General features: G+C 37.3%; 1 protein-coding gene across 2 annotated transcripts in view; it reads right to left on the reverse strand.

Annotated features, from left to right (window-relative positions):
• PTPRR (protein tyrosine phosphatase receptor type R) overlaps positions 1–25,925 on the reverse strand; it is a 275,415-nt gene that overhangs the window by 229,746 nt on the left and 19,744 nt on the right. For both annotated transcript variants that reach the window (XM_070370605.1, XM_005887724.3), the window contains exon 2: positions 19,638–19,936. In XM_070370605.1, the coding sequence (XP_070226706.1) occupies positions 19,638–19,936 (299 nt within the window). The remainder of the gene's footprint in view (positions 1–19,637; positions 19,937–25,925) is intronic.

Raw genomic sequence — 25,925 nt, forward strand, 5'->3', positions numbered from 1 at the left:
TGCATTAAAGAATTTTTTTTTCTACTGGTGGAAGTGTAGATTGTGATAGATGCTACTGTATATATTTTGGAGGAGGGATTATTTTATCACCTTCTATCACCACCTTGGCTTCATTTTCATAAAGACAATAATAATGGTCAGTAGAGAAGCCTGAAAGAGTTCAGAGAGGTAACAACAGAGCTTTCAGAGTGGCACTTTTGCACTTATTTTTGAAAACACAGACTTCATCTTTCTGAACGAAAAACAATGGATATAAGTTGAATAATCTGATTTTTAAAAATTTGAATTTATATAGCTGTTTCATAAGGACCATAAACAGAATTGACTGGAGTGATATTTAATTTTTTTAAGTTAGATTTATTTCTTTAAGATTATTTAAAAGGTGGGTATAAGTAAAACTATGTTCAGACATAAATATTTTTATTTTGTGTTTGTAAAATATTTACTCTTATTTCTGTAGGTCATATAGTGGCACATAAAATAGGCTTCATGGAGACAGGTGGGTTCAGTGCATAGACACTGGAAAAGATCTGCCTGAATTTGACTCTTTTCTCCATGATATATTGCCCATCTTAAATATCTTTCAGAAAAAATGATGGCAGAAACATCCTGATGTTAACAAATCAACTATCCCATTCCTTTTGGGTAAGGGTAGAGGTGTGACAATGTGTGTGTGTCGGGGGGAAGAGGGTTTCATTCGTGTCCAATTCTTTGTAGCCCAATGAACTGTAGCCTGCCAGGCTCCTCTGCCCTTGGAATTTTCCAGGCAAGTATACTGCTATTCCAGGGGATCTTCCCAACCTAGGGACTGAACCCGTGTCTCTTGCTTGTCCTACGTTGGTAGGCAGATTCTTTACTGCTAGCACAACCTGGGGAACCCTAGAGGTGTGACAATAAAAATCTCAAAATAAGTTTGGTAGAGGGCCCATTCATAGACAGCATCTCAATAAATGGTGGCTATTATAATCCATCCAGAAATTCCTACTACAAGGAATTCAGCACTCAACTTTAAAACAATTTTGTGGGAATCTTCCTGGCAATCCAGTGGTTAAGACTCTGCTTTCACTGCAGGAGATGCGAGTTTGATCCCTGGTCAAGAAATGAAGATCCCACATGCCACATGATGTGGACAAAAAATAAATCAATAAAAAATAAAAATAAGACAATTTTTGATATCTGACATTTGTGCATAACACAATTATTTCAAAGTGTTTTCATACGTATTGATTCATTTGCTCATCACCAAAATCCTTGTGAAGGAAACAGAACAGACATTAATGTCATAATTTTTCATGAGAGAAATTGAGATTCAGATGATCTGGTTCAAGATGCTTTAGTCCTTGATGAACTTTAAGTCTCCAGCAAGACATCTCATATTTCTGGCCTATCTGTGAAATAAGTGTGTTAGACAGGTAGGTAGTGTGTAAGACTACTTCCTCTACTAGTACTTGTGTAAATTTAAAGATCAAGTGGTTGAAATAACTCAGACTTCACTGGGTTAGGCTGCCAACTTGTGGAGTTTTGAGATTTTACTCCCTCTTGCTAAGTGTGATGGAACCATGAGCGAATGCATGCCAATCAAGAAGCCTGGGACAGCTGGGTGTCTAGTGATTTAATTTACAAAGGGAAGTGATTGCTGATTGCATAGGAGCCAGAATCCTTTTTGTTGTGTTTTTTTTTTTTTTTTAATACATTTCTTGGGAACTAGAATTCTTAAAACCATTTTCTTTGGAGTAATTGCATCCTGTAGTTAAGCTGGATGAGAGGTCTAGTCTTGAACAGAAGTCAGTTTTATTGACTCTAAAATCAAAGCAAAAAGAATTGAAATGATCGATGAAAAAAAGAAAAGTCTTTAGGACAGCTTAAGGATTTTCTAACTATGCATGAACCTATGGAACCAAAATGTTTGGAATCTTTTGACAAAGACTCCATTCCATGGGAGACTGCTGGGTGTATAGGACCGTGACTCCCAGCATGCCTTCTCTCTCCTTTTGTGAGCCATCTTTGCTATCTTCCATGGTGTGTGTGGGGGGGAGGTCATTTATCTAGGCTACAATTTTACCATGAGACTATCCCAGGGACATGATAGGAAAGAAAATAAATGTTCCCAGACAGGAACATTCAGAACATATAAAGACCAGAGTCTATAAATTTCAGTGATGCAGTGGCAGGATGCAGGAAGAGTGAGTGACAAACAGAATTTGTCATTAAAGAAGCTGTCAGTATGTCATGATGGAGGTGATCATCCTTCTCTAAGCTGGTGACCTGAGGTTACACATTTTTCTTGCTAGGTGATAAGCAGGTTCTGAGTTTATTAATACTCTAAGCAGACTGACAATGGTGTCCAGCAATTTAAAATCATGGAATCCAAGCTTTTTAACTGACCCTCATTAACTAACTTTTTGGAAAATAAATTTTTCTTAAGAATTGAATGATTATGAAGTATCGAACTAAATTCATAAATGGTATTCTTTGGGTCTTCACTGAGAGTTTATTGACTGATGTTTAAATATTACAGGCAAATACCGTCTTTTGGTTTTAAATCAAACTTTTCAAACATATCAGAGACAACCCAGTAGGTGGGGTGGAGGCGTGACCCCTAGAAGCAGGCACAGGCAGTGACTCCAAGACATTCAGAGAGGAATCAGGAAACTCACAAAGCTACCATATCACACCATGTAATAAAGGAAGTCAAAGGATCTGGAGTCATCCAGAAAGGGCAAGTTATACTTGATAGCTTCTTTAAGAAACCAGAAGTAATAATGAGATATAAATTTATACCTGTCAGTCACAAGAATTAAGACTGGTAACATTGTTGTTGATAAGGATGAAAGGTGGTACTTGTGTACTTATGGGTAGAAATGCAAATTACTATTGTCTTTTGGGAAACAAATCTTGCTGTACATTACTTCAGCCTGGCAATATCACTTTTGGGAATCTAGTCTGTAGAAATAAAAGGGCTAGGGTGTAGAAGCATATGTACAAAGATCTTTTTATAACATTATTCATAGGGCCAAAAACAAAGGTGGAAACAATGTGAATTACTATGAATAGAGGAAGGACTGAATAAATTATGGTATAACCACATCATGAAGTAGTATGACCATGGAGTAGAAAAGTTTTTCATGAATTATCAGTGGGAAAGAAGGGAGAAAAGAGCAAAGAAATATTTATAACATTATACCATTTTTGTGGAACATAAAATGACAAAAATTTCAACATAGGTATATGTCTACATGTACATATATGTGTTGACCGTGTATGTGCATGCATATGTATGTGTGTGTGAATTCTATGAGTATAAAAAATTAATAAGAGGACACCCACTAAGTTCTTAGAATGAATGACCAGGAGAAAAAGAAGGTTCAACAGGAGACGAAGTGGGTGAAAAGAAGGAGGAGAGGAGAAGGAAGACACAAAAATCCTAAATAAGAATGATTACAATAAAAAATGAAATGATTTCTCATTTAGACAGAACTATGCATGCATAAGGTTATTCCATACAAAGAAACTAGGGAAAGGTAAATGAACAAATTAAACCTGCCTTGTAAAAATGACCATGATATATTCTTAAGTGGAAAAGAAAAAGCCACAAGAAAGTTATTTTTTAAAGAAGGCCAACATAAACGTTTGAATGCAAAACAATTAAAAATTTGTACAGCAAAAAACATCATAAAAAAGAGAAATGAGAGTCTAGAAGGAAATCTGTGCAACCCATATGGCAGACAAAGGGATTATATTCCAATAAACAGAGCTTCTACAAATTGTTAAGAAAAAGATAATTAACTTGATACACAAGTTACAAATAAGCAATTGCATGAGAGGCAATCCAAATAATCAATACACATGAGAGATGCTCAATATTTTACACTGTCATGGAAATGCTAATGTAAGCAAAGCAACCATGAGGTGCAATTCTTTCCCCTACTGGTCAGCAAAAATTAAAAAAATTCAGCAACCAACTGCTACCAGAGAGATTTTGAATCAGTCAAGATACATTACTAGTCAGAGGGTAAATTGCTACAATTATTCAGAAAATAATAATTTGATAATATATTAACTAAAATACTCTTGTAACAATCTCTCTTTTGAAAATCTCATATATATATATATAAATGAACAAAATATATTTAAATATATACTATATATATAAGAACACATGTATTATATACATATTATAATAAATATATTATATACAGACATACATATTATATATTTTTTTTCTCTAAGAGTGTATATTAAAGACATTTATTGCAGCAATTTTGCTGCAGCAAATACAAAACATATAAAGAACAACTGGTTGTACACTGACTCTGAGGCATAGTTTAAGAAAATATGGTAGATGCAACTTTCAAACTTTAGAATTATTTAGAATTTTTCTTCTAGCTAGAATATTTATTATAATTAGTCAAATTTATATCTAAAGGCTTTGAGGTATATCTGTGACCTGCTACTGTTAAGAAAAACAAATTCTAGAGTATGACCTAGTTTTTTAAAAAGTAATTAAAAGCACTATATACCCATTAAAAATAGAGAAATGCATAATATAAATTTTAAAAATTCACATCCTTAATAATTATAAAGGTAACTTTCAGTTACCTAGAGTATGTGTTTATATGTATGGAGTCCTTATTACCTGTTCTTCCCTAATAAATTGGGAATAAATTATGAGGTTATTAATAAATTATTAATTTGTCAATAAATCATTCTGCATTTGGATTAATAACACCTTTAAAAAAATCTTTTCTGTAACAGAAACTACTGATAATACAGCAAATGTTAAGATCCTGAAGGCAATTAATACATTATTTTCTTCAGAAAATTCTAGGCAAAAAGAAGTCACTGCATCTGGGAGCAGGTGATGAGAGGTGAATGTGGAGCAGGTGTTAGCACATTCTGGCTGACAGAAAAGATGGTTAGGCTTTCTGCAGATAAGAATAGAAGGTGGGAGTTTCATAAGACATGGCCCACGGCAACATGAAAAGCTACCAGCAGGAGAGAGGTGTGGGCTGGCTGAGAGACTGGAGTTGAAAGACAAACCTAGTAAAATGACAGGTTTCCAGGCTCAGAGGAACTGAAGTACCAGTTGACTGAACAAAGCAGACACTCGGGGAAGGAAGATAATGTCAAGAACTTAGGTAATTAGCAATGGAAGTTAAGGTAGGGTAACCACATGTGGCTGGGTGGGCTGTGTGATGCACAGCTTTGGGTGATGCTGTTGGCTTCAACTACTGTGTGAGGGATACCTTCTAGGTTTGTATAGCAAGGCAAGAAGCCCATTACAGTACTGGGATTTTACCCCAAGATCAGAGTAGATCAGCAACAAAACTGACAACCTACTGATTATCATCATCCCATCACTATCATTACCATGATTGCAACAGCAGACATGATGACAATGTGTTATGCTTTACACAATACATTCACTGGTCCTGGAAAAAAGCAGAAGAAGGTAGCCAGGTCACATATTAAAATTGCCATTAAAATGAAAAATCAGAGACTCAGAAATGTTCATTGACTTGCCCAAGATCTCAATGGCGGTCAGTGGCAGAACAGTCATGTAAACATAGGACATCTCCTTCTAAGGGAGGAAGGGAGAATCAGGGAGTTTGGGATTGACATGTACACATGTCATGCTATATTAAAAATGGATAACCAACAAGGATAGCCCAGGGAACTCTGCTCAGTATTATGTAACAACCTAAATGGGGAAAGAATGTGAAAAAGAATAGATACATGTATATATATAACTGAATCACTTTGTTGGACATCTTAAAAATAAACACAACATTGTTAACCAACTACATTCTAGTATAAAATGAAAAGTTAAAAAAATAAAAAGTAAAAGCATTGTGTTCCTACTGGCTCAAGCCACTCATGATAAGAATGAATATTGGCCCATGATATTGGATTGGGCTGAGGCTAAGGGCCTGCTGAGCAGTGAGCCAAACAGACCATTATGCATATTATAATTTTTAACATAAATTATATTTCCTTATATTTTCAAGCCGAAGGGTTAAACAAATTCTGCCTGTAAGGGAGAACATGTAACATTCAGACTCAACTGGTCCATACTGATTGGCTATTTCCTTGTAGTGACTATTTGTTTAGAGACAATATATTACACAAAAGATTTATGGCAGCTTACAAAAACACAAATAACACAAAATAAAATTGAATAAAAACTAAGGAAATGAGGAAATTGGATTAGAAAACGAGTGAGAAAAAGTAAACATCCAGCCAAGAATGAGGTTAGTTCACAAAATAAATAAGGCACTCAATAAACTTCTATTTGCTAGAGGTGGACCACAAATTTGGCCCTCAGCTTTCCAGCTGTCAAGAGAAAGAGGGAAATATGATTCACAGTATTTAAATGATATAAGCCAACCAAGGGCTCAGGAGCAATACAAGTGTTCTTGGTACTGATTAGAAAACTGTATTTCTCCACTGTTTTATATAATGCTAATAATGTGTATATGTTAAGTCACTTCAGTCATGTCTAACTCTTTGTGACCCTATGGACTATAGCCTGAGAGGCTTCTCTGTCCTTGGGATTCTCCAGGCAAGAATACTGGAGTGGTTTGCCATGCCCTCCTCCAGGGTATCTTCCCAATCAAGGGACTGAACTTGCGATCCCTTATGTCTCATGTCTCCTTCACTGGCAGGTGGGTCTTTACCACTAGCACCACCTGAGAAGCCCAGTACTAACAATTTGCTGTGTTGTTGCTGCTCAGTCACTCAGTTATGTCTGACTCTTGGCAACCCCATGGACTGCAGAACGCCAGACTTCCCTGTCCTTCACCATCTCCAAGAGCTTCCTCAAACTCATGTCCATTGAGTCGGTGATGCCATCCAACCATCTCATCCTCTGTCATCCCCTCCTCCTCCTGCCTTCAATCTTTCCCAGCATCAGGGTCGTTTCTAAGGAGTCAGATTTTCACATCAGGTGGCCAAAGTATTGGGGTTTCAGCCTCAGCATCAGTCTCTCCAATGACTATGCAGGGTTGATTTCCTTTAGGATTGACTGGTTTGATCTCCTTCCGGTCCAAGGCACTCTCAAGAATCTTCTCTAACACCACAGTTAAAAGCATCGATTCTTCAGTGCTCAGCCTTCTTTATGGCCCAACTCTCACATCCATACATGACTACTGAAAAAACCATAGCATTGACTAGACGGACTGTTATTGGCAAAGTAACGTCTCTGCTTTTTAATATGCTGTCTAGATTTGTCAATGCTTTTCTTCCAAGGAGCAAGCGTCTTTTAATTTCATGGCTCAGTCACCATCTAAAATAAAGTGTTTCACTGTTTCTATTGTTTACCCATCCACTTGCCATGAAGTAATGGGACCAGATGCCATGATCTTTGAATGTTGAGTTTTAAGCCAGCTTTTTCACTCTTCTCTTTCACCTTCATCAAGAGGCTCTAGTTCCTCTTCACTTTCTGCCATAAGGGTTGTGTCATCTGTATATCTGAGAGTACTGGTATTTCTCCTGGCAATCTTGATTCCAATTTATGCTTCATCCACCCTGGCATCTCGCATGATGTATTCTACATAACAGTTAAATAAGCAGGGTGACAATATACAGTCTTGACGTACTTCTTTCCCCAATTTGGAACCAGTCTGTTGTTCCATGTCCAGTATTAACTGTTGCTTCTTGACCTGCATACAGGTTTTGCAGGAGATAGGTAAAGTGGTCTGTTCTTCCCATCTCTCTAAGAATTTTCCACAGTTTCTTGTAATCCACACAGTCAAGGCTTTGGTGTAGTCAATGAAACAGAAGTAGGTGTTTTTTCTGGAATTCTCTTGCTTTTTCTATGATCCAACAGATGTTGGCAATTGATCTCTGGTTCCTCTGCCCTTTCTAAATCCAGTTTGAACATCTGGAAGTTCTTGGTTCACACGTACTGTTCAAGCCTCACTTGGAGAATTTTGAGCATTACTCTGCTAGCATGTGAAATGAGTAGAATCGTGTGGTAGTTTGAACATTCTTTGGCATTGCCCTTCTTTGGGATTGGAATGAAATCCCAAATACCTTTTCTGATCTTGTGTCCACTGCTGAGTTTTCCATATTTGCTGGCATATTGAGTGCAGCACCTTAACAGCATCATCTTTTAGGATTTGAAATAGCTTAGCTGGAATTCCATCACTTATACTAGCTTTGTTTGTACTGATGCTTCCTAAGGCCCGCTTGACTTCACACTCCAAGATGTCTGGCTCTAGGTGAATGAAGCATCTTACTATGTGTCAGACATGATGCAAAGTGCTTTGAATGTTTTATCTCATTCAATTCCCACATGAATTCCATAAGATGGGTATTGTTAGTATCGATTTTTTACAGATGAGGAAAGTGAAATACAGAGATGTTTAGTCACCAAAGGAAATACAATTAATAAGTACCTAATTTGGGATTCCAACCCCATTCTGCTGACTCCAAAGTTATGCTTCTAACATGCAGCTTCCATTTGGGAGCTATACTTTGATCCAATCCCTAAGTATTTCTGGATATACACTAGAACCCCTAAATGTCCAGTCCAGTCTAGTCCCACCACTCTCTCCCTGCCACATAACTTCATTTTGTTTTATTCACTGCATTTATCACCATCTGAAATATGTTCAATTGCTCACTGGTTTTTATTGTTTTTCTCATATCAGAATGCGAGCTACACAGCTGTAATGATACTGTTTACCTTGTCAACTCTTGCATTTCCAGAGCCTACTTTCCTGCCTAGGACATAGGAGGCACTCAGTGATTTTTTTGAATGAATGAATATTTCAAGGAGCAAGCATTAGGTGTTCATTCAAACCTTTTGCATGTCTGAGGATCCAGTTACCCCTGCTTATTCTCATTTCCTTCCAGATACTGCCTACTCTTCTCTTGTCTCCATGACTTACCTATACTATAATAGTTATGAGAAATATATCGCTTTCTGTAACTGGCTGTTTTTCATAATCCAGCTTATTATAGATTTGATTTAATTAATTTGATCTTATAATTTTAAAAATTACATTTAAGTACAAAGATGATACCATCACCTGTCATACATGAAGAAATTTTGAAACATTTATTTGCCCATAAAACAAAGACCACTGATTTCTAAAAGTCTAAATTCAAAGAATTTGCACAGAGGCCCATTTCATACAAATTTTGCCATTTGTTGCTCAATACTTTCTATTTAAAATACAGACCAGCTCTAAGCAACTTGATGGGTTAAAGCACAATAAACCAACATGTTATAATAACTTGTTCTGGTTAAAGACTTAATTCTAGTTGCCATGCTTTCAGGCAGGAAAAATAGACAAATTCTTAAACCGCGCAGCTTCCCTAGGTCAATAATGAAAGCATGAGAAAATCAGAGGCCTTTTTGAACTACAGACACACAAACATACAGAACCCCAAGATATTCAAAATAATTGAATGACATTCATAAATGCAATCCAGGAAATCTGGGATTAAGACTCTTAGCCATGATTATCTTGATGTATATCTCAGTGTTCTCTCCAGCTCTCTTGGAATTTGTATCGTATGACTGCCATTTCCAGAAAAAAAAAGGGCAGACAAATCTCACAAACACATCTTTCCTGCAGTCTTAGGAACTGTGAACATCTGTCCTAGCCCTCAAAAGTGGGTCTTTTTCTTTTTATTTCAAGTTTTATTTGAAGTTTCTGTTGCTAACTTACTGTTTCAGTTAAATGACTAAATTATATGAAAACACAGGCTAAATTGAAAGATGTAAAGCTGATGATTTCCTCTTGGTTTATTTTTCTGGATTCATATGGTCCAAATACAGCAGATAGGTAAGGAAAGAACAACTTGGGATATGAATACTGGCTGGGTTGTACTTTCACTCTTCAAAAAGAAAATCTGGAAAAATGTATAAAGCACAAGATGAAAGTGCAATGATAAATGGCTAAGGTGATGTGACATTGTGATTTATAATAAGAAAAAGTAATTTGGTCTTCATCCACAGTTCCTGGCACCCTTACAGTTCCCTATATAAGAGCAGCAGAAACGTCTTTTGTTACACTATTTAGTTTTGTCTCCAGTTCCTGAACTAACTCAAGTTATAAATGTGAAATGTGTATATTTTGTTATTCATATAAACCACACCTGGGTTTACATTAGTGAGGTTACTTTTAGACCACCCATCCCTCCAAAGATGAAGGCAGGTTCCAGAAGAAATAACCTCAGGGAGAGAAGGATAGAACTTTCAGTCCAATTCCCAAACCTCTGGGGTAGGGAGAGAGGCTAGGAGGTTCAATCAATTACCCATGACCAATGAATTAGTCAGTCATGCTTACGTAAGTCTCTATAGAAACCCCAAAGAAAAGTGTTCAGAGAGATTGGTGCTTGGAGAACAGTGCACCCAGAGAGGGCAGGGAAGCTCTGCATTTCTTCCCACATACCTTGCCCTTTGTATCTTTCCAGTTGCCTTTTCGCAAGTTATATCTTTTTATAATAAACTGGTAATCTGCTAAGTAAAATGTCATACGGAGCTCTATGAGCCACTCCAGCAAACCGATCAAACCCAATAAAGGGTTCAAAGGAAAATTCACAGACAGTTGATCAAAACACAGGTAACAACCTGGATTTGTGATTGGCACCTGAACTTTTATAGGACTAAGCCCTTAGCCTGTGGGATCTGATGCTCTCTCCAAGTACAGAGTGTCTGAATTGAATTAAACTGGAGGACACCCAGCTGGTGTTGCAGAATTGCTTGGTGTGGAAAACCTGCCCTCTTCTCGGTTTTGGTGGCCAGAAATATCATAACCAGAGTACTGAGAATGTGAAGAGTAGAGGAGTAACAGAGGAAGATTTTTTTCCTTTGCATTTTGATATTAAAAGTGGGATTTACGACACTTTCCTAGCGGTCTAGTGGTTAAGACTTTGCCTTCCAGTGTGAGGTATGTGTGTTGGGGGGGTTCAGTCCTTGGTTGGGGAGCTAGGATTACACATGCCTCTTGGCCAAAAAACCAGAACATAAGCAACAGAAGCAATATTGTAACAAATTCAATAAAAACTTTGGAAATGGTCCACATTAAAAAAAAATCTAAAAAAAAAGTGGGATTTTTCATTTCAGTCCTGGTTCACAAAAACATGTGGTTTGTGGGGAGGGGGGAATGGATCAAAGGGCAGGGGACAATGACCACTGATTCCCTGGTGGCCATGTGGTCACCCACAGAATGAAGCAGCAGCTGTTCTGTGCTCAGTTGTTAAAGATAAGAGTTACCAATGAGTAAGCTTCATAATGTTGCTCAAGGAGACAACCTTCCAGAGACTTTTAACTCTTATGTTTTCTTAAAACAAGAGAAAGGAACAAATTGCTTCTACCCTCTGAGTTACAGGGATCATGGTCAAAGAACTAACTCATTTGCTAAATGGGGCCAATCTCATTATTCACTGGCAAGGCCAGATGCCCAGAAAGCCCAGTTGAATTATCTATCAGCAGTTAGATTTTAAATAAAGCATTGTACAGTAAAACAAACAAAACAAACACACAAATAAGCATGATATATAGGCATTTATAATTAGAGAGAAACAAAGAAAGAAAGAAAAAAGGACTAAGTCACTCCCAGAGAGTGCAAGAGCACAGTTCTTAACAACTGGAAAACCAAAGGGCAATTCTTAGAGAGAGACCTGACAAGTAAATATTTGCTCAAAAGAAAATATAAATCTCTTTGTTCATCTGCAGATTCTATTTGTTTTTACATTACTGAAAATTTTGGACTGACGAAAAGAGTTTTTAGGTTTCAACACAATGAGACTCAGCACTTTCCATCTTCCTCAATGAAAACTCCTGAAACAGAATATTTTTTAATATGCTCTTAACAGGAGATCCTTTTTTTTTGTCCTGCTAACTTCATTGACTGCTTTAAATATTTCCCTTGCTTAAGATTTAAGGTCTATGGAACACATAATTTGGCCAAGTGGAAAAAAATCGATCCTATATTACAATTACATATAGAGTTCATAAAGAAAGCAGTTTCCCTTAAGATAAACTCTGAAAATTCTCTCAAGATTATTAAGGAGGCAGTTGCAATGGAAACAAGTACTATATTTGATATACTCAACATTTATCTCTCCTTTTGTCTTAACTTACTGAATGTATTGGGGATATACATCAATACATAAAAACTGTGAAATCTATTACACAATGGAATTTTTAGCAGGCCTGGATGCTGGGAAAGATTGAGGGCAGGAAGAGAAGGGGACAACAGAGAATGAGATGATTGGATGGCATAATCAACCCAATGGACAAGAGGTTGAGTAAGCTCTGGGAGATAATGAATGACAGGGAAGCCTGGCGTGCTGCAGTCCATGGAGTTGCGAAGAGTCAGACATAACTGAGTGACTGAACAACAACAACAACAAAAATAATGCTGTATAGTTAATAATATGAAGATATACGACGGAATTTCATAGTTTATGCAATATAAACTAAGCAAAAAAATTTGACAAAATCTTCAGTTCAGTTCAGTTCAGTCGCTCAGTCGTGTCCAACTCTTTGTGACCCCATGAATCACAGCACGCCAGGCTTCCCTGTCCATCACCAACTCCTGGAGTTCACTCAGACTCACGTCCATTGAGTCAGTGATGCCATCTATCTATCTCATCCTCTGTCGTCCCCTTCTCTTTCTGCCCTCAATCTTGATTGCATATTTGATAAAAAAGATATATATCCATATATATTGAAAAGATCATATAGATAGATACATATATCAAGACAACACTGTTATCTGCTAAGGATTATTGTTACTTCCTCTTTTCTCCTTCTCTATATTTCTAAATATTTTGAAACACTATGAAAATACATTACTTCTGGAGTTAAAACAAAAACATTACTAAATATCCAATGTCCAATTAGTATGATAATTAAATCAGTTCCTGTAAGACTTCCCATCATTCTAATGTTGGGTCTAAATGATCCAAAACAAACAGATGTACTGAGTGGCCCAGTGTTGAAACTTCACATAGACGTTGCCTAAGCTTGACCTCTATCATTTCCAAAGTGTGTTCCAGCATTCTCCTTGCTGCTTTAGTAGCTAGAAATGGAGAAAAGCAACAGATGGTGACAGCTGTGACTGTCAGGGTGCCAACCTTGAGAATGGAATTTCTACTTCAAGATGATTTTGCAGGGGTACAATAATATCTGGAGAATCTAGGCACAAAGCTTTCCAAAATGCAAATGTTTGGGATTTTAAAAGAAAGGTGATTATGTAAGAAGATCTTATAGTTTAATATGAAGGCTTTTGTTTCAGAAAAGAATAAAAAGTTAACTAAATATCTGAAGTAGACTGCAGAATTTCTTTTACTAAACTTTCTTAAAATCTAATGTCACATTATAATTCATTTTATATTATTATCTGTGGAGTGGATCTTTTACCTTTTAACCTCTGGCTCCAACATGAACATCTAGCTATCAATGAATGTATTTTCAGAGTATAAAAATTAACATTATCATTAGCTTAAATAAAATGTAATTCATAAAGTCACAATCTCTGTTAGGAAAATTTACAGTACTTTCCCAAAGCAAACCAAATCAGATCAGATCAGATCAGTCGCTCAGTCGTGTCCGACTCTTTGCGACCCCATGAATCACAGCACGCCAGGCCTCCCTGTCCATCACCAACTCCCGGAGTTCACTGAGACTCACATCCATTGAGTCAGTGATGCCATCCAGCCATCTCATCCTCTGTCGTCCCCTTCTCCTCCTGCCCCCAATCCCTCCCAGCATCAGAGTCTTTTCCAATGAGTCAACTCTTCGCATGAGGTGGCCAAAGTACTGGAGTTTCAGCTTTAGCATCATTCCTTCCAAAGAAATCCCAGGGCTGATCTCCTTCAGAATGGACTGGTTGGATCTCCTTGCAGTCCAAGGGACTCTCAAGAGTCTTCTCCAACACCACAGTTCAAAAGCATCAATTCTTCGGTGCTCAGCCTTCTTCACAGTCCAACTCTCACATCCATACATGACCACAGGAAAAACCATAGCCTTGACTAGACGAACCTTTGTTGGCAGGGTAATGTCTCTGCTTTTGAATATGCTATCTAGGTTGGTCATAACTTTCCTTCCAAGGAGTAAGCAAACCAAATAACTTCTGTTAAAAATGAAAATGTTTGAGTTTTAAAGTCAGACAAATTTGAATTTTGCCTGTAGCACCTTTTAGTTATTGTATAACTTGGAGAAACATTGATTTAGGGTTTTGATTTTTTTGCCTGTAAATTGCCACCAATCATGAGGGTTTTCTTAAGGCTCAAAGATTCTTTATTGACACAGTTTCTTCCCCTTTTACAATATATGATGCAATTTCTGCAGTAATATGGTTTTAGCACACAGCTACCTTTCCTGAAGTTTATATGTCATGTTCCCAGAAGTTTACAGGTAGAAGTACATAATAAGCAATAGCGTAATAAAAAGATACTCCAGTTTTGCTTTGAAGATTGTGGCACCCAAGCTCCAAGACAGTCTCCAGTGATTTCAAGCCCTCTGTAGTTTTATCCATTAAAAGGCGGATAAGACCTAGCAACCCGTTTAAAAAAAAATTTTATTTCATTAAAAGTCACATAATATAAAACATACTATATTAACTATATGTAACTACATTTTGGCCTTCCCAGTGGCTCATTGGTAAAGAATCTGCTGGCCAATGCAGGAAATGTAGGAGACATGGGTTCGATCCCTTGTCTGGGAAGATCACCTGGAGAAGGAAATGGCAACCCACTCAGTATTCTTGCCTGAAAAATTCCATGGACAAAGGAGCCTGGTGAGCTACAGTCCACGGGGTGCAAAGAGTTGGACACCACTGAGCACACACAGCACAACACAGCACTACCATATATAAAATAGATAGTTGGTAAAAATATGCTGTATGACTCAAGGAACTCAAATCAGGGCTCTGTAACAAACTAGAAGAGTGGGATAGGGTAGGAGGTGGGAGGGAGGCTCAAGATGGAGGGGACATATGTATATCTATGGCTGATTAATTTTGATGTATGGCAGAAACCAACATAATATTGTAATGCAATTATCCCTCAATTAAAAATAAAGTAACAAAAGCTCAACATTAAAAAACAATGGTAGAGATTTTTCTTTGAGGTTTTTTATATTCATCTTCTTTAGGAACTTGGGACTAGTTCTCAGGACTGCATTGGAAGACATTACATTGCATTAGGCTTATTTCTTGCATCTATTTAATATTTTGGACTTGGTACTTACTGTCAGATCCTGAATATGCTTGACACACAATAATTCGTAATTTTCTCAAAGCCTGCATTTGCTTCCCACCTTCCGTGAGCTTGCCCACAATGACCATCACTCCACTGTCTGCAATCACTTAGCCTACGCATGAATGCAGCCATCTTGGTCCCCACCATATAAGCAGTCACTATCAAGAAGTATGGAGAAGGAAATGGCAACCCACTCCAGTGTTCTTGCCTGGAGAATCCCAGGGACGGAGGAGCCTGGTGGGCTGCTGTCTATGGGGTCGCACAGAGTCGGACATGACTGAAGCGACTTAGCAGCAGCAGTAGCAACATCAAGAAGTATGGGCTTCTCAGATGGTGCTAGTGGTAAGGAATCTAACTGCCAACCCCAGAGACCCAAGAGACACGGGTTTGATCCCTGGGTTAGGAAGATTCCCTGGTGGAGGAAATGGCAACCCACTCCAGTACTCTTGCCTGGAGAATTCCATGGAGAGAGGAGCCTGACAGGCTACACTTCATGGGGTCGCAAAAGACTTGGACACTACTGAGAGACCAAGCATGCATACATGCACCAAGAAGTATACAGGCTAGAGTGGTTTTCATAAGTTCAGAACTTTCTTGGGATAAAATATCCTGGGTCCAAAAGATTGCGCTAAATCGTAGTCCTCATAGGCAAAAAGTCTGAGTGTTAGGACATAGCCCAAGCACCTTTATTTAATTTTATCCTGTATCAGAGTGTATTTGCTGCTTGTTTGGGCTACTGTCAGTATGACTTTAGTCATATATTTTTTGGTACAAGAATCATATTCTTGAGGACAAGTTGTAAGCTGTCATATCCTCATTATTTCTTGAAGGCACTATCACATCTTAATAAAAACTGAAGTCCAGATCTTCTGCTTTTGCATACATTTAGCTGCTCTCTGGCATCTATTCTGCCTTTACTTGTTAATAGTGTCCCAATGTTTTTTCAGGTAACCTCCCCTCTTGTAAACAGATGGTGGGTTTTTAGGGATGTTCTACAGGTGAGGCATATGGTTTTAGTTTGAGATAATGTGCCTTATTTTATTAGCTGGCCACAAACCGTTCATGGATGAAGTAAGTAAGTAACTTAATTTAGTTGATAGTCTGGGTAATGGTCTGGGTGAGTGGTGAGTGAGACAAGAAGCTTTGGGATTCAAGGAATCCCATAGAGACCATCTTGGGCTCCTGGAGACTCTCCATGGTCTTATGTGCTCACAAAAGTCTTCCCACTGCCCTAAGAACTGCTGCTATATCTTCTACTTTCTTCTCCTTCTCCTTTCCCTCCCTCCCCTCCTTTCTTCCCTCCTTTTCTCCCCTCCTTCCTCTCCTGTCCTCTCTCCTTCCCTTTCCTTCTTCATCCCCTTCTCTTCCTCCTCCTCCTATCCCTTTTCCTTCTCTCAAATCCATTCTGTGGAGTAAGCTATAATCTTACTATATAATCCTCACCCTTTATATTCCAAAACCTTCCTATTCCCCAGTCTTCTCATATTTTGCCCAAGCTAAAGCCTTCTTCACTCAGCAATCTACGCTGAACTTCCTGAACTGGAAAAGCTTGCATCGTCTTCTACGCTTCCATTTTCCCTCACACCCTGACTTCCCTCTTTCTTAACATGGTAGCCTTGTGACCTGATGTATATTGATGGAATTCTCAGCACATGTTTGGCTAGAGCCATTTTTTTTTTTTAACTCCTACCACAGCCTTGACCTTGAGGATATTCATATTTCTTCTTTGTACAAAAATCAGAACAGCTTCTTAATTGAGCTTCTGGAACATAGTTAGCATGCTTTAGGATAAACATTTTAATTGTGCTGTCCTCTCCCTGGAATAAATAAACTACAGATTTTCCTGATTATAAAGGAAAGAAAAAAAGGAAAAAAAATCATATGGGGACAAATGTTTTCTGAAATGCTTTGTGCCAACAATAGGAATCAGGAAAATAAGAAGGATACATGCAACTTTCAAGTCCTTGTTAAATTTTTTATTTTAAAATTCATGGTCTTAAAGACGTCAGGAATAAGTGAGAGAGAAAGAAACAAGTGATCTCTCCTCTAAGCTAGGAAGTCTTAAAAGTTATTTACATGTATATTTTGGAAGTTGGGAGTAGGTTTTTTACCCTGGCTGAAAAAGACTGCAATAATTTTCCCCAATTCAGGAAATGAATACTTATTGATACTACTCATTTTGGTATAAATTAAGCCACAAAATATTTCTTTGGTATCACTGCAATATTTTCTATACACATACACACACACACGTGTGCAAACACATACCAATTACTCCACCAAAGTCATTTAGCAGCTGAAATATCTCCCTTTCACTACGTATGTTCCATTCCTAACTCTCCTTTCTGTATAGAATGAACCATCAAACCAGCTGATAGTTGATTAAATGTTGACACTCTGCTTTTTGAGCAAGCTGAAAATTATTGATTTATTTAAAAATAACCCAACTTCCCTGGTTTTCCTAGTAAATCATCATGTGCATAAGTAATGTAAGTGGATTACAGGAAACATTAGCACTAGTAATTGTTGTTGCCAGCTATCAGAGCCACAGAATGGTTAGAGTCTAGACCAAGAGAGGTTAGTGAAGGCTAATGCAGCAAAATTGCCTATTGCCTCCATGTCATCATCACCCCAAAGAAAAAGCACAGCTTCTTCATGAATCTCTAAACCACAGATGGACTAAAAGTGAAATGACCTGCCAGAATTCCTCACTGATGCCTTTTATCCTCCATAATATTAAATTAACTCGACAGTACATGACATCAGAAGATAGAACAAACCTCTTGATCTGTAATTCATAATGACTTTAAGAGTTGATAACGATGAGTGTATGATGGTCACTAGAGGAAATATCTCTCCTGAGTCTGAGCATTAGCACAGTCATATAGAGATACAGCAACATTAATATCATTTGTCTTCACTCAATAGACACAGTGCATGGCTTTTACCTTCAGAACATCTGTTACTCATGTAAATGCAGAAAATTTGTCTGAGTTTTTCAAGCAGCAAAATGACCCACATATTTTTCCTTAACAAAAGCTCATATTATGTTCTCAATTTATGATTTTTTTTTGGTTACCAACATTCCTCCCAGACATTTCCCAACCAAAACAAAAGACTCCATTTCACTTGTAGATACCTCAAATGATGGGTATTTCTAGATAATCAAAATGATGGCTGGATCATAATAAATATTAAGTGCATGCTAGTTGAAAACATCAATGAATGGATCTTTGATTCTCCATACTTAGTTGTCATATATGTGGTAGATAAAAAAGTAAAGAAAAGGAAAAAAAGGTTATTAATTTTCATTACATTAGGCTTATAGAGAGGTTGCCAAAATGCAAACATGGTTTCATTGAATCATCTTAAAAGTCAACATACTTGGTTATATTTGGAGACAGAAATGTGACCAACACTCATTTAGCTACTGCTTTGTAGTTTTAATGTGAATCCTCCTATCGTAATTTTAAATTTGAGAGGGACTGTAGTCCAAATGCTCTGTCAACCTTAGCATAAGTTTATGATACTTCCAGAAATTGGGACCCTCTGGTCTAGGTTACAAATCCTAAGAATGCAAACAATGGACCCACTACATCACCTTGATTAATAAAAGGTGATGCTTGTTCACTGATATTAGGAATATTATCCATCAATTACTTCCCAACCACTTTATCTACTCCAGTTAGAGAATTCCCCTCCTTCATCATCACTTCTTCCCTTTCAGGGTCCCTTCATTTCTTACCATTTGAATCAAGTGACCAGATTATCTTTAATAAATACTATGTATATATATGGGCTTTCCTGGTGGCTCAGTGGTGGAATCCACCTACCAATGCATGAGATGCAGATTTGATCCCTAAGTTGGGAAGACCCCCTGGAGAAGGAAACAGCAACCCACTCCAGTATTGCCTGGAAAATCCTATGGACAGAGGAGCATGGTGGGCTACAGTCCATGGGGTCGCAAAAGAGTCGGACATGACTTAACAACTAAGCAACAACAACAACAATTTATATATATAAACTGAGACTCAAGCCAATCTACTTAGAGCAAATTATCACAGAAGGCAGGAGGCTAAGCGCAGGATATGATCCAAAACTGCAGGATATGAATCAACATAAGTAAAGACTTCCTGATATAATTTTTTGTTCAAATTATTAAGCACCTACTGTGCACCTTGCATTGGGCTGTGCAGAGAAGATACAGACAGAGTTTCTTATTTTATGGGCCTACATTCAAGAGGAAGCCAACAGATAATAATCAATTAACAAAAAGGAAACACCAGAGAATAAGAAATGCTATGGTAAATAGTCATTGAGATCCAGTGATAACTTGTCACCATTAGGTTTCATTTGTTTGAAAGCATCAACCACAGAGGAAAGCATCAGCATCAGTTAAATGCAATACTTACCACCACAATCACATTTGCTGCTGGGACTGGGCGGTTTTCCACTTCAAGGTCTTGACCAGCCATGGCCAACAGATTGAGAGATGGGTCATATGCGGGTTTAGGAAATGCTGAATTAACAATTTGGTGGTGTCTGCCTATTTGAGCTTCAGAAGAGGAATGGTAGTTATGTTTGTGTATCTTTTGTGGAGCTATATCCAGGCTCTTCTCAATGTCTTGTGAGTGGTGATAAATGAATGCTGGCTTCCCACTCTTCTTCTGACGAATTGCCAAGAAGTGATCATTATTTTTTGCAAGGCATCCTGAAAGGGGGAAGAAGAAGAAGCAAAAATCAAAGACCTTCTTCACTGAGCTGAATAGATTATCTGATAAAGAGAATTACCTGTTCTTAGAAAGCTTTAAGACTTGTGAAGGATTTAGATCAGTTACTCTCCATTTTCATCCCTACTCCATTATCCCCAATAAAGAGAACACACTTGGTGGCATGGAGGCATGTCAGAGATTTTGGGTACACAGAAGTGGGTATAGTTTGAAAAAGTCCTATATTTCAGATATTCTAATGCATCTTTTAGTCAGGAATTTCCTCCTTTATCTAAATGCATGGCTCTAACACCTTGTTGATCAACTCTTCCTGGATGTCCTACCTATTCCTCAAATGACAACCCTTTATATCATATTCAAGCTTTCCTCCCTTTAATCAATAGCATTTCATACAATTCTTATTTCATACTTCTTTTATCCTGCTGATATTCTATAATCAATTATGTGTAATTTTTAATACTTGTATACTATTTGAAGCTGACTAAGGGCAGAAGGCTGAGTATACTCATTGTGGTAGCAACTCCCAGTTGTATAATATCCATTCTCCCCTTCTTACTTAGCCATCCCGATAAAGTAATACATTCTCTTTTATTTTGTCTGTTAGGTAAATATCCATTGACTTGAATAGCTCTTTTATTCTTTTTATCATTGGCCACAGAAGGAAACAGATAACATATACATGTAAGTCTAAAGAGTATCACTAGGTCACATGCCAAATAGAAAAGCAAATAAGGTCTTCTATATAAGACGACAAGCAGATTGAACAGATCACAACATAATAATGCCATCCACGTTGTACCTGGCAACCTAGGCACCACAGATTTTCCCTCAGGATGCCTATGGCAACAAAAAGCTGTAAAAATGCTCTCCCCAGAAGATGACTTACCTCTTTTTATAAGAATTCTGGGGTGCCTTGAATTCTTACCAAATATTTATAGTAGAGAAATTTCTAGTTTTTATAGCTTTCCCCTCCATCAAGCCTCTGTGACCAGCATATATTTACATCACTTTCAGTAACGTTATTTTACCAATATGCTCTCAACTCTCACTTAGGGATAAGAAGACAGGTTATTTTTTTTCAGTAAGCTCAACTGCATTCACCGTGATGTAATTGTTTGGAGACCATTGGGTCCCAGTGCCTTTAGGCTTTTAGATCATTCCAATCACAATTAAATTCTACGTGAATTCTGAGACAGTAATAGAAACTAGTCCTCATGTCTTCAATCCTCAGTATGCTGAATAGACTGTAACTTTTTAGAAAAAGAAATCAATTTACTATAACCATTCACCAACAATGATGATTAGATAGTGTGACCTTGAAATAACTATAAACTTTGTTTCTCTGAATGAAGTAGGAATTCCTCAGATTTGGAAATGACACTGTCATTAGGAACATATATAAATGAATATGGTCCTCCACTGTTAATATTCTTGCTGTGTTTTATTAATGGAGAATGGTGATAAAATGTTTTAGAGATATATTAACTTTCTGACCACAAATGTTTGTTTAAATTTTACTAAAAGTGATTTAATAAATTATATTGTAGTGTCCTACAGTAGGGGCCCCCAGCCTCCAGGGTCTAATATCTGATGATATAAAGTAGAGCTGATGTAACAATAACAGAAATAAAGTACACAATAACTGTAATGCACTTGAATCATCCCCAAACCATCCCCTGTCAGGCCTGTCCATGGAAAAACTCTCTTCCACGAAACTGATCCCTGGCGCCAAAAAGGCTGGGGCCACTGTCCCACAGTATTTCTATACTATAGGTGAACAGTTTCCTCCCTCCCCTCTTACAGGACTGAGTCTGACATTGTAAAGAGCAACAACGGAGTGGTCACCTTAAGGTTAAGAAACAGAATGGAGATACTATTTTTATCTTAGCTGACTTTGTAAACATGCCTCACTTAAAGATGGTCCCTTGTTTCAGAAATGCATATTGCACACTTGAATGAATTTACGTTTCTCACCTGAGGGATTGGATCTCCTACCAAAAAGAGGGATTATAACCCTATCTGACAAGATAGTGCTATAGAAATAGGCGTGTTAATTAAAAAATTAACATGCAAAAAAGACTGGAAGTCCTTGCAAGATTTGAGAAGAGGAAAAAGGAAAAAAAAAAAAAAACATGGTAGGGGATGGCAAAGAGTTTCACTAAGAAAACGAAGTAGCTCAGAAGATCAGAAAACACGGATTTATGAGAAGGGGAAAAATTAATGAAGACCTGAGACATTTATCTTCAATCTTTCTTTTTATATGATATCAGGCTTCCCCGATGACTCAGTGGGTAAAGAATCCACCTGCAATGCACAAGACACAGGAGATGCAGGTTCGATCTTGAGAAGGAAATGGCAACCCACTCCAGCATTCTTGCCTGAAAAATCCCATGGACAGAGGAGCCTGGCAGGCTATGGTGCAAAGGGTCGCAAAGAGTTGGACATGACTGGGTGGCTAAACATACAACATGTGATATCAATCCCCAAAAAATAGAAAAGGTGAGTCCAACTAATAAGGTCTCTTGTACGAAAATAGGCCTATAGAGAAAGATGAAAAAAATCTAATTTTAAGTGCAATTGAAACACAACTAGAATTTCCAGCCCTATCCAGTTGTATATGTGAAAAGACTCAGTCCTGCCTTGTCCCTGAGTAATGAGAACCAAGTTGGCATCACTATTAGGAACCCTACCAAAGACATTAGGAAAGAAAAAGTTTTTCAAAGTGTTGTGCTTAGATCCCTGCATCAAAATTACCTGGGATATTAAGACTCAGATCCCCATATCTTAGCTGAGAAATACCATAGCAGACTCTTTGCAAAGGTAGCTTACAAATCTGGATTTCTAATCAAAATTTTCTCACATTCCAACTCTGAAGTTGAGGACCACTGAGTTAGTGGTCCTAACTTTGGGATAAGTTTTATTTTTTTGTCTTCAAATGTTACCTCTTCACTTCAACATTATGAATATATTCAGGTAAACATTTCGGAAATTTTAAGATTCAGATGCCTATTAAAGATCAAAGTGGAGATGTTGAATTAGAAATTTAATAAGTATATACTTTATGGTTGGAGAGAGACAGATTTGTGAATCATCCAGTATGGATAAAATTTAAAGCCAAGTGACTGGAGATTCCTTGAAAAGAGAAGAGTATATAGGACAGAGCTCATGGTAGAATTACAATATTTAGAGTCAAGAAGCTGAATGAAATAGAGCCAATAATGACAAATGAGAAGGAATGGTAGTAAAGAAGGAGGAAAACCAAGGAAGAGTAGTTCCTAGAAGATTAAGAAAGAAAATGTTTTAGAACCTGTATGTATTATAAGGTCTTAGGAGCAACTGATAAATCAATCTTACAGTGATGTCTCTAGAAACTTGAATATAAATGGAATTTCCATGTGTTTCCAAGTAAGGTAAGTCCCACTGAAGACATACTTATAGACATAAAAAAATTACAAAGCACATAGGGATTACTGCCATGAGAGATGGTCAGAAGATGGAGAAGTGGGTAGATTCTTAACTAAGAAAAAAAAACGAAAGAGAAAATTGAAGGGGGCTTCAAAATAAGTTAATTAAAACATCCAAATAGAAAAGAAAACAAGAATAAGGGATTTGAGGAAAAGAGAATTGGCATGTTTCATTTCAAGTGAAAATCATAGAAATGAAAAATATCGTAACTGAAGAAATGCAATATGTGGGTTAAACAGTAGACTAGACACCACTGAATAGAGAATTGGTAAGTTGGAAAAGTTTAGGTAATAATTCAGAAAGCAGCACAGAGAAATTAAGAGAAGAAATTAGAAAAAGAAGGTTCCTTTGGGACTCTAAGACCCATACCTACTGGCATTCATGCTCATTAAGAGTGAGTGAGACCTCGCCTGTGATGGGATGTCCTTTCTGTGATTCGGCTAAAAAAAGATGACTTCTGTGCTGCCAGGAGACTCCTTTTGACTTTGATGAAGCAAGTTGTTGGAGAGGTCCACGTGAAGAAGGAGGTTTCTAGCCAAAATCCAAGGAAGAACTGAGGCTCTCAGTTGCAACAACAATTAAGGAACTGAATCCTGTCAGCAATCATGTAAATAAGCTTGGAAGCAAATCTGTCCTCAGGTGAGCCTTCACCTAGGAGCCTAGCTCAGGCCAACACTTTAACTGAAGCCTAATGAGAGGCCTTGAAGCGGAAGTCTCCAGTAAGCCATGGCCAAATTTCTGCCTCACAGAAACTAAGAAATACTAAATACGTATTGTTTTAATTTGCTAAATTTTATAGCAGTTTGTTATGCAGTGATAGGAAACTAATGCCAAGAGACTGAGTGATTTTTGAGGATAACATGGTACATTGCAAAATACCTTTAATAGCATTTAAGAAATGAAACATTAGGCAATTGAACATTTTATAAAATTTAGAGAGGAAAGTGATAATGTAAAATTTATATTTCTCAGAGATCACTCTGGCTGTACAATAAAATGGACTGGGAGGAAGCAAAAGTAAGTGCAAATGAACTGGGTAAAATATTTTAGAAGACAGTAGAATAGCCCAGACAAGGTGGCAGGCAGTAGGAAGACAAAGCAGAGGTGAATTCCGGAAGCCTTAAGATATGGGGATTGATGCAAAAATAAAAAGGAATAAATTCAGTAATTGAGTTAATGTTGTAGGAAGGAACTAACAGTGGATATTTAAGAATATTTCTATTTCTAGTTGGCAATTCAATGTATAGGGGTGTCCTTTATTGAGACAGGGAAATGTGATTCTGTAGTGCCTACAATATATAGAAACAGAAACATCTAGAAAGAAATTACATTTATATGGAACCCAGGAGAAAGTGCTGGACTAAAGATAAATACTGAAAAACCATAAGCATACTCAAGGAAAAGTGAGTGCCAGAATGATGAGTCTGCCTTGTGGAATGAGAAAAACTATGAGTCTACAGCAAAGATCCAGAAGAAGCCACATTAAAGGAATGTTTGGCGGGAGAAGAAGAAAAATTAGAGATTGTGGAAGTATGGAAGTCGTGGAAAGAGTGTACCAAGGAGTCTGTGATTGGCAGTGTCCAGTGTCACTGACAGTCTGAGAGTTGAAACAACTCTGAACACTTGCATAGGATTTACTGACCTAAAATTCATCAATGGACAGCTGACCCTGGATATTCAGAGCATCAGACTCAACATGGAAAAGCTCTGGGTATAGCATTAGAAATACAAAGCTAACCATCCTCCACTGTTGAGTCTTTAAACAAAAATAAAGTAATTTTTAAGGACTTAAAAGGTTAAGGAAGATTCTGAGTCTGGGTAAGACTCACTCTGCCTTGTTAACTATAATAAACAGAGCTATAAAATCTAAACAAAATGCATAAAACAGCTTTCTGAGGACTCTGGGAAGTAAACAGTAGCAGAGCGATTAGGGATGAAGAACAGAATTCAAAATTGCACAACACCAGCAGTAAGTTTACCATTTCTCCCTGCCTCCAGTATTCTCTAGCCAACCCACAGTGTACACCAGAGTATAGACAAGGATAGCTCCAAAATACAACACGATAATTTGTGAGATGCAGTTGAAGCAGTGCCTAGAGGAAAGCTTACAGCATAAATGTTTGTATTAGAAAAGAAGAGAGGTCTCAAATCAATAATCTAAGCCTCTACTTTAGGAAACCAGAAAAAAAAAAGAGCAAAATAAATGTAAAGAATGGAGAGGAAAATAAATTAAGAAGTTAAAATGAGAAATAATTATATTGAAAATAGGAAACAATAAAGAAAATCAATGAAACAAAAGTTTATTCTTTGAAAACATCAATAAATTGATAAATTTCTAGCAAGACTGACAAACAGAGAAGACACAGATTGCCAACATCAGATGAAAGAAACAATATCACTATATACCCAGCAGACATGAAAAGGATAATGAGAAAATAAATGTGTACAACTCTTTGCATCTACATTTAACAACTTAGATGAAATGACCAATTGAAACCCTAGAAA

This window comes from Bos mutus, chromosome 5 (genome assembly GCF_027580195.1).
Source record: "Bos mutus isolate GX-2022 chromosome 5, NWIPB_WYAK_1.1, whole genome shotgun sequence".
Taxonomy (NCBI): domain Eukaryota; kingdom Metazoa; phylum Chordata; class Mammalia; order Artiodactyla; family Bovidae; genus Bos; species Bos mutus.